General features: G+C 44.1%; 1 protein-coding gene across 1 annotated transcript in view; it reads left to right on the plus strand.

Moving 5' to 3' along the window:
* The window catches only part of LOC124029182 (testis-expressed protein 264 homolog), a 115927-nt gene that overhangs the window by 8259 nt on the left and 94432 nt on the right, over positions 1–13236 (plus strand). The window contains exon 2 of the mRNA XM_046340990.1: positions 12873–13094. Coding sequence (XP_046196946.1) covers positions 12873–13094 — 222 coding nt within the window. The remainder of the gene's footprint in view (positions 1–12872; positions 13095–13236) is intronic.

The raw sequence follows: 13236 nt of genomic DNA on the forward strand, positions 1-13236 counted from the left end.
TTATTCTTAACCTCATTGAGCATTTTGCACTGTGCTCTTGCAGTCATCTTTGCAGGACAGCCACTCCTGGGGAGAGTAGCAACAGTGCTGAACTTCCTCAATTTCTAGACAATTTGTTTTACCGTGGACTGATGAACATCAAGGCTTTTAGAGATACTTTAGTAACCCTTTTCAGCTTTCTGCAAGTCAACAATTCTTAATCTTCTGAGATCTCTTTTGTTCCAGGCATGGTTCACATCAGGCAACGCTTCTTGTGAATAGCAAACTCAAATTTTGCGAGTGTTTTTTTTTATAGGGCAAGGCAGCTCTAACCAACGTCTCCAATCTCGTCTCATTGATTGGACCCTGGGTTAGCTGGCTCCTGACTCCAATTAACTTTTGGAGTCAGCTTAGGGTTTCACATACTTTTTCCAATCTATACTGTGAATGTTTAAATGATGTATTCAATAGACTGCAGTATTGGGAAGGACTCCTAAGTAAGCATTTAACTGTTATTCCAAACCTGTTGTTTACGAGGCACGTGACAAATAACATTTGATTTGAGACTATGCTCCATTTTGAGATAAGGTTGCTGATTCTCTCAGAGGGTTACCTCCATCAGTGTTTCGCTCCAGCCCTTTCTCTAGTGTTTAAGTTTGATCTGTCAATCATCACAAACAAAGAGCTCCACATCCTGCAATGTACTGCAACATAATATGGACAGGACTCACAAATATACAGACAGATTTGTCATCTCATGCCCCCCTCTCCCTCAGAATGCACCCCACTTTGGCAATCCCTATGTCACAAAGACCTCCAACCCTGAGAGCGGAACATTCAGCCCCATCTTCAAGGTCCTTGACTGCTCCAGCCCCACCCGTGACCACCTTACACCACTCCCTGAACTACCCAGCCCCAGAATGCCCCCATTCATCTTGATGCCACGATTTATCAAAAGCCCTCACAGAGTACAGTCCCAAGTGACTCCCTGAGACCAATTTATTAGTATTTTAGCACCAGTCTGAGCATGGCCCGAACATGAAAAGGCTAGTGCACCAGGAGGGGTGTGCTGGAGAAGAGACAGAGTTGATGAGAAGGGGAGAGGAGAGAAGAAAGGGGAGGAGGAGATGAGAAAAGAGAGGAAGAGTAGACGGAGGGATGGGAAGAGGAGTGAGAGGGAAGAGAGTGAGGTGCTTCCTAAGTGGATGTGAAATGAAGAATACATGGGACTGTGTTCAAAGTTGTTTTTGAAGTCCATCAATCTCCCAGAGGGCTCAGCAGCAGGGTTTGTAGCTGCGCCTCTTTGTCCAGCGTGTCCCGCTGTGAACCTTGTGTTGGCTGCAATCCACAGGGGCCCCCCACTGTGACCAAAAACAAAATCGCTACAAAAATCCTATCAAATGTCCAGGCCTTACTAAAGCTAGTTTTTTCAATCTCTATAGGCTATTTCTTCAGTCCTACACCATTTTTGAGAGTATCAGAGTGAGCGCTCTCTACCCAGTTTTACAATGTCCAGGAAATGCCGTGTGCGTTGTGACCTTACCATTTCTATAGTAGCCTATAGGCTACTTGATAGAATTCAACTGGACAGTTTGAACTGAACACTTCTCCCCCTCTTTATGAAAGCTAGTGTAGAAGTTCTTATCTCACTGTATCCATCTTCCCTGGTGGAGACTTCTTATTGGGTGTGATAGACTGTGTTGTCTATTTTGGTCCCAGATCTGTACGGGGACTGGGCTAGGTGTAGGTTCCTCTCTCCAGCCCTGTGCTGACAGACTGGGTTAGGTATAGTCTACTGTACAGCAGTGTATGTTCCTCTCCCTAGCCCTGCTGACAGTGATCATTAATTAGAGCAGTGTTAGTGGACAGTGGGACTCATTTGGGTCCCTGGCCTGTCACTGGCTGATGAAGAGCGTCTCTGTATGGACTGTTATCACCACCCCTTTTCCCAATGCCTCCTCCATCCCTCCTCTCCACATCCCTCCCTCTCTCCTCTCCTCCTGCATCTCTCCTTGGGTCAGTCCAGATTTCTGCGATTCTGGTCTCGGATGGCACCATGTGGCGGTAGTTGTCCCGTTTCATCGCGGCGGGAGGCCCAGGCGCTAGCTAGCCCTGCGTGTGTCCCTGGCCTTTGTGTACTGCTACTGGGGGTTAGCAGAGACAGAGCTGCAGTGATGGTACTGCTTGTTAACCACACACTTTAGTCACAGGAGCCATACACAGCCATGCTGAGAGAGCGGAGAGACACTGGCCCTTCTGCTGCTGACACTCCACAGGCTGAAATGGGCGTGTCAGCAGGAACTGGAGATGGAGAGTAGATGATGGTGGGTCTGTCTCAATCCACAAATGATGCTGCCTTTGAATCAGGTCTCAAATGGGATACCGTTTTCAGTTAAGCTATTTTCTGGTAAAATACTACCTGGGAAGGTACGTGCCTTTTGGAGATAGGTAGGCAGTAGACAGCTGCCTTTTTGATTGCGATGCAATACTTTGAAGAGAAACGAGATGGGATCGACGTAGGCGCCAATACCGGCTGAGTCAAGAGTCTGGGGTGTGGTGAATCTGAAGGGTTTTACCAGTAGCCTACTTTTCAGTGCTGTGTAGTAGGTTATGGCTTGAGTGAGGAAAGAGCGTTGTCTCCCTGAGGCAAGGTGATTGGTACTCTACTTCAGCTGACAGTGTTAAAGGAGACCTCTCAGACTCAGTCAAGATTACTAGAGCGAGAGAGGGATGGCAATATGTCGTTTATTACGAAACTGGTTGTTTGGATCCTGGATGCTGATTGGTTGATATCAAGGAGTAGGGGTCTGAACGTTTAAACGTTAAATCATGTAAACAAAATTGGGATCCTTAACGTTAAGAAAAATCCCTAACTGAAAAACGATGTTTCTTTCACCACGAAAATCAAAACGACAGTGCAGTTATCGCAACATATTATTTTCAAATCAATGCAAATGTGAAATGCTTGTGCTTCTAGTTCCGACCATGCAGTAATATCTAACAAGTAAGCGAACAATTTCGCAACAACTACCTTTTACACCCAAGTGTAAAGGAATGAATAAGAATATGTACATATAAATATATGGATGAGCGATGGCCGAACGGCATAGGCAAGATGCAGTAGATGGTATAGAGTACAGTATTGTCACGTTCTGACCTTAGTTCTTTTGTTATGTCTTTGTTTTAGTATGGTCAGGGCGTGAGTTGGGTGGGTTGTCTATGTTCCTTTTTCTATGTGGTGTTTTTGTGTTTGGCCTGGTATGGTTCTCAATCAGAGGCAGGTGTTGTTAGTTGTCTCTGATTGAGAATCATACTTAGGTAGCCTTTCCCCACCTGTGTTTCGTGGATGATTATTTTCCGTTTCAGTGTTTGCACCATTCGGGACTGTTTCGGTTTTCATTTTGTTTTGTATTCTGTATTCATTCTCATTAAATGATATTATGATACATACCATGCTGCATTTTGTTCCTCCGATCCTTCCTACTACTCCTCCTCAGAAGAGGAGGAGGAAAGCCGTTACCCTACATTACTCATCTCATATGTATATACTGTATGTAAACATTATATAAAGTGGCATTGTTTAAAGTGAATAGTGATACATTTATTACATCCAATTTTGTATTATTCAAGTGGCTAGAGTTGAGTCAGTATGTTGGCAGCAGCCACTCAATGTTAGTGATGGCTTTTTAACAGTCTGATGGCCTTGAGATAGAAGCTGTTTTTCAGTCTTTCGGTCCCAGCTTTGATGCACCTGTACTGACCTTGCCTTCTGGATGATAGCGGGGTGAACAGGCAGTGGCTCAGGTGGTTGTTGTCCTTGATGATCTTTTTGGCCTTCCTGTGACATCGGGTGGTGTAGGTGTCCTTGCCCCTGGTGATGTGTTGTGCAGACCGCACTACCCTCTGGAGAGCCTTGCGGTTTTGGGCAGAGCAGTTGCCGTACCAGGCGGTGATACAGCCCGACAGGATGCTCTCGATTGTGCATCTGTAAAAGTGTTGTTATAGCCTAACTAGATAATCGTAAAAAAGGAAGAGGACAAGTACATTAGAGTGTCTAGCTTGAGAAACAGACCCCTCACAAGTCCTCAACTGGCAGCTTCATTAAATAGTACCCGCAAAATACCAGTCTCAATGTCAGCAGTGAATAGGCGACTCCGGGATGCTGGCCTTCCAGGCAGAGTTGCACAGAAAAAGCCGTATCTCAGACTGGCCAATAAAAAGACAAAATTAAGATGGGCAAAAGAACACAGACACTGGACAGAGGAACTCTGCCTAGAAGGCCAGCATCCCAGAGTCACCTTTTTACTGTTGACGTTGAGGCTGGTGTTTTGCGGGTACTATTTAATGAAGCTGCCAGTTGAGGACTTGTGAGGCATCGGTTTCTCAAGCTAGACACACAATGTCCTTGTCCTCTTGCTCAGTTGTGCACCGGGGCCTCCCACTCTTTCTATTCTGGTTATAGCCCGTTTGCGCTGCTCTGTGAGGGAAGTAGTACACAGCGTGTTGTACGAGGTCTTCAGTTTCTTGGCAATTTCTCACATGGAATAGACTTCATTTCTCAGAACAAGTATAGACTGATGAGTTTCAGAAGAAAATAATTTGTTTCTGGCCATTTTGAGCCTGTAATCGAACCCACAAATGCTGATGCTCCAGATACTCAACTAGTCTAAAGAAGGCCAGTTTTATTGCTTATTTAATTAGCACCACAGTTTTCAACTGTTATAACATAATTGCAAAGGGGTTTCTAATGATCAATTAGCCTTTCAAAATTATAAACTTGGATTCTCTAACACAATGTGCCATTGGAACACAGGAGTGATGGTTGATGATAACGAGCCTCTGTACGCCTATGTAGGTTTTCCATATAAAAATCAGCCGTTTCTATCTACAATAGTAATTTACAACATTAACAATGGCTACACTGTATTTCTGATCAATTTGATGTTTTAATATACAAAAAAATCTGCTTCGCTTTCAAAAACAAGTACATTTCTCAGTGACTCAACTTTTGTAGTTGTGTGTGTTTGAACTAAATTACTTTCGCCCCATAGCACTCACCTCTCATCATGAAGTGCTTTGAGAGACTAGTCAAGGATCATATCACCTCCACCTACCTTGCCACTCCACGCTTACTGCCCCAATAGATCCACAGACGATGCAATCGCCAACAAACTGCACACTGCCCTATCCCATCTGGACAAGAGGCATACCTATGTAAGAATGCTGTTTATTGACTATAGCTCAGCATTCAACACCATAGTACCCTCCAAGCTCATCATCTCGATGCCCTGGGTTTGAACCCTGCCCTTGCAACTGGGTCCTGGACTTCCTGACAGGTCGCGCCCCCCCTCTTCAGCACCTCCTCTTTGCTGATCCTCAACACTGGGGCCCCACAAGCGTACATGCTTAGCCCCCTCCTGTACTCCCTGTTCACCCATGACTGCGTGGCCAAGCATGCCTCCAACTCAATCATCAAGTTTGCAGATGACAGTAGTAGGCATGATTACCAACAACAATGAAACAGCCTACAGGGAGGAGGTGACGGCTCTGGGAGTGTGGTGCCTGGAAAATAACCTCTCACTCAACGTCAACACAATAAAGGAGATGATTGTGGACTTCAGGATACAGCAGAAGGAACACCCCCTGATCCACATCGAAGGGATCACAGTGGAGAATAGAAGCAGGTGCTTCTACACCTGCATTGCCTGCTGTTTGGGGTTTTAGGCTGGGTTTCTATTCAGCACTTTGTGACATCAGCTGATGTAAGAAAAGTGTTGTTATAGCCTAACTAGATAATCGTAAAAAACTTTTTTATGAGTGATTGAAATAAATTTGAAGTTCCTTGGTGTACACATCACTGACCAACTGAAATGGTCCACCCACACAGACAGTGTGGTGAATTTTTATTTTACCTTTATTTAACCAGGCAAGTCAGTTAAGAACAAATTCTTATTTTCAACAACGGCCTAGGAACAGTGGGTTAACTGCCTGTTCACGGGCAGAACAACAGATTTGTACCTTGTCAGCTCGGGGGTTTGAACTTGCAACCTTCTGGTTACTAGTCCAACGCTCTAACCACTAGGCTACCCTGCCGTGAAGAAGGCAACAGCGCATCAACCTCAGGAGGCTAAAGAAATTTGACTTAACACCGAAACCCTCACAAACCTTTACAGATGCACAATTGAGAGCATCCTGTCGGGCTGTATCACCGCCTGGTATGGCAACTGCACCGCCCACAACCACAAAGCTCTCCAGGGGGTGGTGCGGTCTGTCCAATGCGTTACTGGGGGCAAACTTCCCGCCCTCCTGGACACCTGCAGCACCCAATGCCATAGGATGGCCAAAAAGATCATCAAGGACATCTACCACCCGAGCCACTGCCTGTTCACTCCGCTATCATGCAGAAGGTGAGGTCAGTACAGGTGCATCAAAGCTGCGACCGAGAGACTGAAAAACAGCTTTTATCTCAAGGCCATCAGACTGCTAAACAACCATCGCTAGCACTTCAGGGGTGGCTGCCTGTAGACATAAACTCAGGAAAAAACAATCCTCAGAGTTGGGGAACATTGTCAGGGCAGAATGAAGCAAGTTTTCTTCCAGGACTACCTTGTACTTGGCTTGATTCATGTGTCCTTCACAAAGACAAATCTGCCCGATTCCAGCATTTAGCTGAAGCACCCCCAGATCATCACCGATCCTCCACCAAATTTCACAGCGGGTGCGAGACACTGTGGCTTGTAGCCCTCTCCAGGTCTCCCCTGGAAAAAAGCTAATATTTCCCTATACTACTGAGCTAGCATTTTGTTTGCAACAGTTGCGGTTTGTCTAAACCTTGCTGTCTGACCTGTGTAACAATGCTGCAGGTTTTTTTGGCCACAGTGCCATGCATGTGAATGTGTAGAGACTGACTGACAGCTTCTCTGAACCAGAAAAATTAATTGATCATGATCATTATAATGGATACAGTATATACAATGAAATTGCAATAGAAACAAATGTAAAACAAACAAATTCCCCCTACCCTCCACCACAACTTTTCCCCCTGTAGACACGCCAAATCAGGGGTTCTCAACTCCAAGACCACGAGGCATCCCGAAAATCGGTCTTCTAGCAAAATTGTCTGAAGTGTTCGAAACGGTTTGGCCTACAAACTATTATGACCCCTCTATGGAAAGATGAGACTTTCTGACCACAATGGTGTACATGTCGGCTGTTTTGCTCTAGGTTGTCCACAGGCCTCATAAGACTCATCTGGAGGTCCCCCGTTACCAGTTGAAAAAATGAATGGAAGTACAGTACATGACCAAAAGTATGTGGACACGTGCTCGTCCAGCATCTCATTCTTAATCATGGGCAATAATATGTTATTGTTGGTTCCCCATTTGCTGCTATAACAGCCCCCACTCTTCAGGGAAGGATTTCCACCAGATGTTGGAACATTGCCGTGGGGACTTGCTTCCATTCAGCCCCAAACATTAATGAGGTCGGGCACTGATGTTAGGCGATTAGGCCTGGCTTGCAGTCGGCGTTCATCATATCGAGGAAAAGCAATAAGAACGTTCCGAATGCCACCCCTGGCTTGTCCTCTCTACACCTGCTGGGACTTAGGATATGAAAATTGGTGAGAAATCAGCCGTTTGATTGGCCATTGGTTTGTACACAATCCGGAGTTCATTTCGCATGTCCCATGAGTCTTAATTTGCATTAAGTGGCCCCTCTTTTTCTACCCTTTAATGGGTGCTTCGATTCACTCCCCAGATTGGAGAGAGAACCACCAAGCACAACTGAACAGCCAAAAGTAGCAATCAGTGTCTTAGAGACTAACAAGAGCCTTGCTCTTAACATTGCCAGCCAACTGTGATGGATTCTAAAACTTGCCCTTTATTTGTATTTATTTATTTGTGTAAAATGTGTTTTCCTTTCACATGGTTTGTTAAGCTGTTTTCTGCCAGCTCTTCTTTGTGACTCATCCGTTTGTTAGAAGGTGAACATTTTGGGAGACTGAAGGAACCGAACCGTCTCTGTGAAATTGGTTGGCTATTTTTCAGACGGTGGACAATTTTTTTGGGGGGGGAGGAGACTTGTAGACTTTGATGGGCATAGATAAAGGTGGTTTTAGATAAAGGCAGTGTTTACAACAATAGTGGTTTTGCAGTCCTTAATTGCTGCGGCAGGCTTCAGGGGGTTGTTGAGGGAGGGAGGGAAGGAGAAAGAAAGAGAGGAGGCATCCTTCTCATCCATGGAGGCAGTTTGCATGTATAATTACAGGCTCTCTGAGTGACTGTAATGAGAGAAAGATGGAGGGACAGAACAGCGATAGATAATCGACTGCCGATTTTGCAGGTTTTCCTACTTACAAAGCATTTAGAGGTCTGTAATTTTTATCATAGGTACACTTCAACTGTGAGAGACGGAATCTAAAACAAAAATCCAGAAAATCACATTGTATGATTTTTAAGTAATTCATTTGCATTTTATTGCATGACATAAGTATTTGATCACCTCCCAACCAGTAAGAAATTCGGCTCTCACAGACCTGTTAGTTTTTCTTTAAGAATCCCTCCTGTTCTCCACTCATTACCTGTGTTTACTGCACCTGTTTGAACTCGTTACCTGAATAAAAGACACCTGTCCACATACTCAATCAAACAGACTCCAACCTCTCCAAAATGGCCAAGACCAGAGAGCTGTGTAAGGACATCAGGGACAAAATTGTAGAACTGCACAAGGCTGGGATGGGCTACAGGACAATAGGCAAGCAGCTTGGTGTGAAGGCAACAACTTTTGGCGCAATTATTAGAAAATGGAAGAAGTTCAAGATGACGGTCAATCACCCTTGGTCTGGGGCTCCATGCAAGATCTTACCTCGTGGGGCATCAATGATTGTGGGGAAGGTGAGGGATCAGCCCAGAACTACACGGCAGGACCTGGTCAATGATCTGAAGAGTGCTGGGACCACAGTCTCAAAGAAAACCATTAGTAACACACGCCGTAATAGATTAACCTGTTACTCCTACCCCCTACTTTTTCGAACATTCTGTTAAAAATCGCGCAACATTTCAGCGCCCTGCTGCTCATGCCAGGAATATAGTATATGCATATGATTAGTATGTGTGGATAGAAAACACTCAGACGTTTCTAAAACTGGTTAAATCACGGCTGTGACTATAACAGAACGTGCGTTTCATCGAAAAGCGCAGGAAAATCTGATCACTGAAAATTGGAGAATATATCAATGCGCCACTTGCATGTATTGTCTATGGGAAAGCAAATTACCTGGAGCTGAGATTGCAATTCCTACAGCTTCCACACGATGTCAACAGTCTTGTCATTTGCCTAGGCTTTGTTTCTTGGTCAAACGAAGAAGAGACAGCCCATTTCTTCAGGTCTCGGACCGGATATTTTGGTTGAGATTTACCCGGACATTATTTCCAGACGTACCCCTATAGAATACACATCGCCTTGTGATCAATTTGATCGCTTATTAACATTTACTAATACCTAAAGTTGCATTACAAAAGTATTTTGAAGTGTTTTGTGAAAGTTTATCGTCAACTTTTTTAATTTAAAAAAATGACGTTACGTTATAAGACGCTATTTTTTTCCGTTTATCACACAGTCTTCATAGATCGATATCTAGGCTATATATGGACAGATTTAATCGAAAAAAAGACCCAATAGTGATTATGGGACATCTAGGAGTGCCAACAAAGAAGATGGTCAAAGGTAATGAATGTTTTATATTTTATTTGTGCGGTTTGTGTAGCGCCGACTATGCTAATTATTTTGTTTACGTCCCTGCGGGTCTTTTGGGGTGTTACATGCTATCAGATAATAGCTTCTCATGCTTTCGCCGAAAAGCATTTAAAAAATCTGACTTGTTGCCTGGATTCACAACGAGTGTAGCTTTAATTCAATACCCTGCATGTGTATTTTAATGAACGTTTGAGTTTTAACTAGTACTATTAGCATTTAGCGTAGCACATTTGCATTTCCAGATGTCTAGATGGGACGCCTGCATGTCAGGTAGGAGCAAGAGGTTAAAATCCTGCAGCGCACGCAAGGTCCCCTGCTCAAGCCAGCGCATGTCCAGGCCCGTCGGAAGTTTGCCATCTAGATGATCCAGAGAGGAATGGGAGAAGGTCATGTGGTCTGATGAGACAAAAATAGAGCTTTTTGGTCTGAACTCCACTCGCCGTGTTTGGAGGAGGAAGAAGGATGAGTACAACCCCAAGAACACCATCCCAACCGTGAAGCATGGAGGTGAAAAGATCATTCTTTGGGGATGCTTTTCTGCAAAGGGGACAGGACGACTGCACCGTATTGAGGGGAGGATGGATGGGGCCATATATCGCGAGATCTTGGCCAACAACCTCCTTCCCTCAGTAAGAACATTGAAGATGGGTGTTGGCTGGGTCTTCCAGCATGACAACGACCTGAAATACACAGCCAGGTCAACTAAGGAGTGGCTCCGTAAGAAGCATCTCAAGGTTCTGGAGTGGCCTAGCCATAGCCAGTCTCCAGACCTGAACTCAATAGAAAATCTTTGGAGGGAGCTGAAAGTCCATATTGCCCAGCGACAGCCCCGAAACCTGAAGGATTCTGGAGAAGGTCTGTATGGAGGAGTGGGCCAAAATCCCTGCTGCAGTGTGTGCAAACCTGGTCAGGAACTACAGGAAACGTATGATCTATGTAATTGCAAATAAAGGTTTCTGTACCAAATATTAAGTTCTGCTTTTCTGATGCATCAAATGCTTATGTCATGCAATAAAATGCAAATGAAATACTTAAAAATCATACAATGTAATTTTCTGGATTTTTATTTTAGATTCCGTCTCTCACAGTTGAAGTGTACCTATGGTAAAAATTACAGACCTCTACATGTTTTTTAAGTAGGAAACACTGCCGATTTTGCAGGTTATCAAATACTTGTTCTCCCCACTGTAGGTGTGTGTATGTATATACAGTGCCTTGCGAAAGTATTCGCCCCCCTTGAACTTTGCGACCTTTTGCCACATTTCAGGCTTCAAACGTAAAGATATAAAACTGTATTTTTTTGTGAAAAATCAACAACAAGTGGGACACAATCATGAAGTGGAACAATATTTATTGGATATTTCAAACTTTTTTAACAAATCAAAAACTGAAAAATTGGGCATGCAAAATTATTCAGCCCCTTTACTTTCAGTGCAGCAAACTCTCTCCAGAAGTTCAGTGAGGATCTCTGAATGATCCAATGTTGACCTACATGACTAATGATGATAAATACAATCCACCTGTGTGTAATCAAGTCTCCGTATAAATGCGCCTGCACTGTGATAGTCTCAGAGGTTCGTTAAAAGCGCAGAGAGCATCATGAAGAACAAGGAACACACCAGGCAGGTCCGAGATACTGTTGTGAAGAAGTTTAAAGCCGGATTTGGATACAAAAAGATTTCCCAAGCTTTAAACATCCCAAGGAGCACTGTGCAAGCGATAATATTGAAATGGAAGGAGTATCAGACCACTGCAAATCTACCATGACCTGGCCGTCCCTCTAAACTTTCAGCTCATACAAGGAGAAGACTGATCAGAGATGCAGCCAAGAGGCCCATGATCATTCTGGATGAACTGCAGAGATCTACAGCTGAGGTGGGAGACTCTGTCCATAGGACAACAATCAGTCGTATATTGCACAAATCTGGCCTTTATGGAAGAGTGGCAAGAAGAAAGCCATTTCTTAAAGATATCCATAAAAAGTGTTTGTTTAAAGTTTGCCACAAGCCACCTGGGAGACACACCAAACATGTGGAAGAAGGTGCTCTGGTCAGATGAAACCAAAATTGAACTTTTTGGCAACAATGCAAAACGTTATGTTTGGCGTAAAAGCAACACAGCTCATCACCCTGAACACACCATCCCCACTGTCAAACATGGTGGTGGCAGCATCATGGTTTGGGCCTGCTTATCTTCAGCAGGGACAGGGAAGATGATTAAAATTGATGGTAAGATGGATGGAGCCAAATACAGGACCATTCTGGAAGAAAACCTGATGGAGTCTGCAAAAGACCTGAGACTGGGACGGAGATTTGTCTTCCAACAAGACAATGATCCAAAACATAAAGCAAAATCTACAATGGAATGGTTCAAAAATAAACACATCCAGGTGTTAGAATGGCCAAGTCAAAGTCCAGACCTGAATCCAATCGAGAATCTGTGGAAAGAACTGAAAACTGCTGTTCACAAATGCTCTCCATCCAACCTCACTGAGCTCAAGCTGTTTTGCAAGGAGGAATGGGAAAACATTTCAGTCTCTCGATGTGCAAAACTGATAGAGACATATCCCAAGCGACTTCCAGCTGTAATCGCAGCAAAAGGTGGCGCTACAAAGTATTAACTTAAGGGGGCTGAATAATTTTGCACGCCCAATTCTTCAGTTTTTGATTTGTTAAAAAAGTTTGAAATATCCAATAAATGTCGTTCCACTTCATGATTGTGTCCCACTTGTTGTTGATTCTTCACAAAAAAATACAGTTTTATATCTTTATGTTTGAAGCCTGAAATGTGGCAAAAGGTCGCAAAGTTCAAGGGGGCCGAATACTTTCGCAAGGCACTGTGTATATGGATATACATATTTACCCCAAAAATATATACAGGATTGGAAATGATGCAGACAATTACATTGATGGAAGCAACAATCTTTCTGCAATATTAAGCTGATTCACCCCTAAATAAGAAATGTTACATGATTGCTGTATCAACACCACAAATAGGCAACAACCCAATAGAAACTAAAGCAATCACATTAAATGCAAACAGACTATTGTCACATCAGATTGTTCATTTCTGCCTCACAGTGAGATTTAACCTTTTGCTGACAAGACTCTTCCGCCCTTCCTTCCTTTTTTCTCTAGGTGATAGGAGAGCAGTGTCGCTGTGCGGTGGGTAGTGTCCTGAGTGAGGGTGATACTAGGCCCAGTGAGGAGCTCCAACAGCTCTATGAGAAGTTTGGTTTCCGGGTCTTCAGCTTCCCAGAGGTCACTCACGTAGTCAGCGCCTCCTTTCCCCACAGGACACCCCTGTCAATCTTCTTTGGGGTGCAGAGAGTCTACCCCCAGCTGGAGAGCTACATCAAGGTAATAATATACAGTATGACCTTTATCCATGGTCTCCTTTATTCGTCCCTATCCATACTTATCTATGCTGTCCTGTCCTATACCCTAAGAACCATCCAAGTCCTGCATGTTTACTCCAGCCCTTAGCCCAACACCCCATCCC

This window comes from Oncorhynchus gorbuscha, linkage group LG03 (genome assembly GCF_021184085.1).
Source record: "Oncorhynchus gorbuscha isolate QuinsamMale2020 ecotype Even-year linkage group LG03, OgorEven_v1.0, whole genome shotgun sequence".
Classification (NCBI taxonomy): domain Eukaryota; kingdom Metazoa; phylum Chordata; class Actinopteri; order Salmoniformes; family Salmonidae; genus Oncorhynchus; species Oncorhynchus gorbuscha.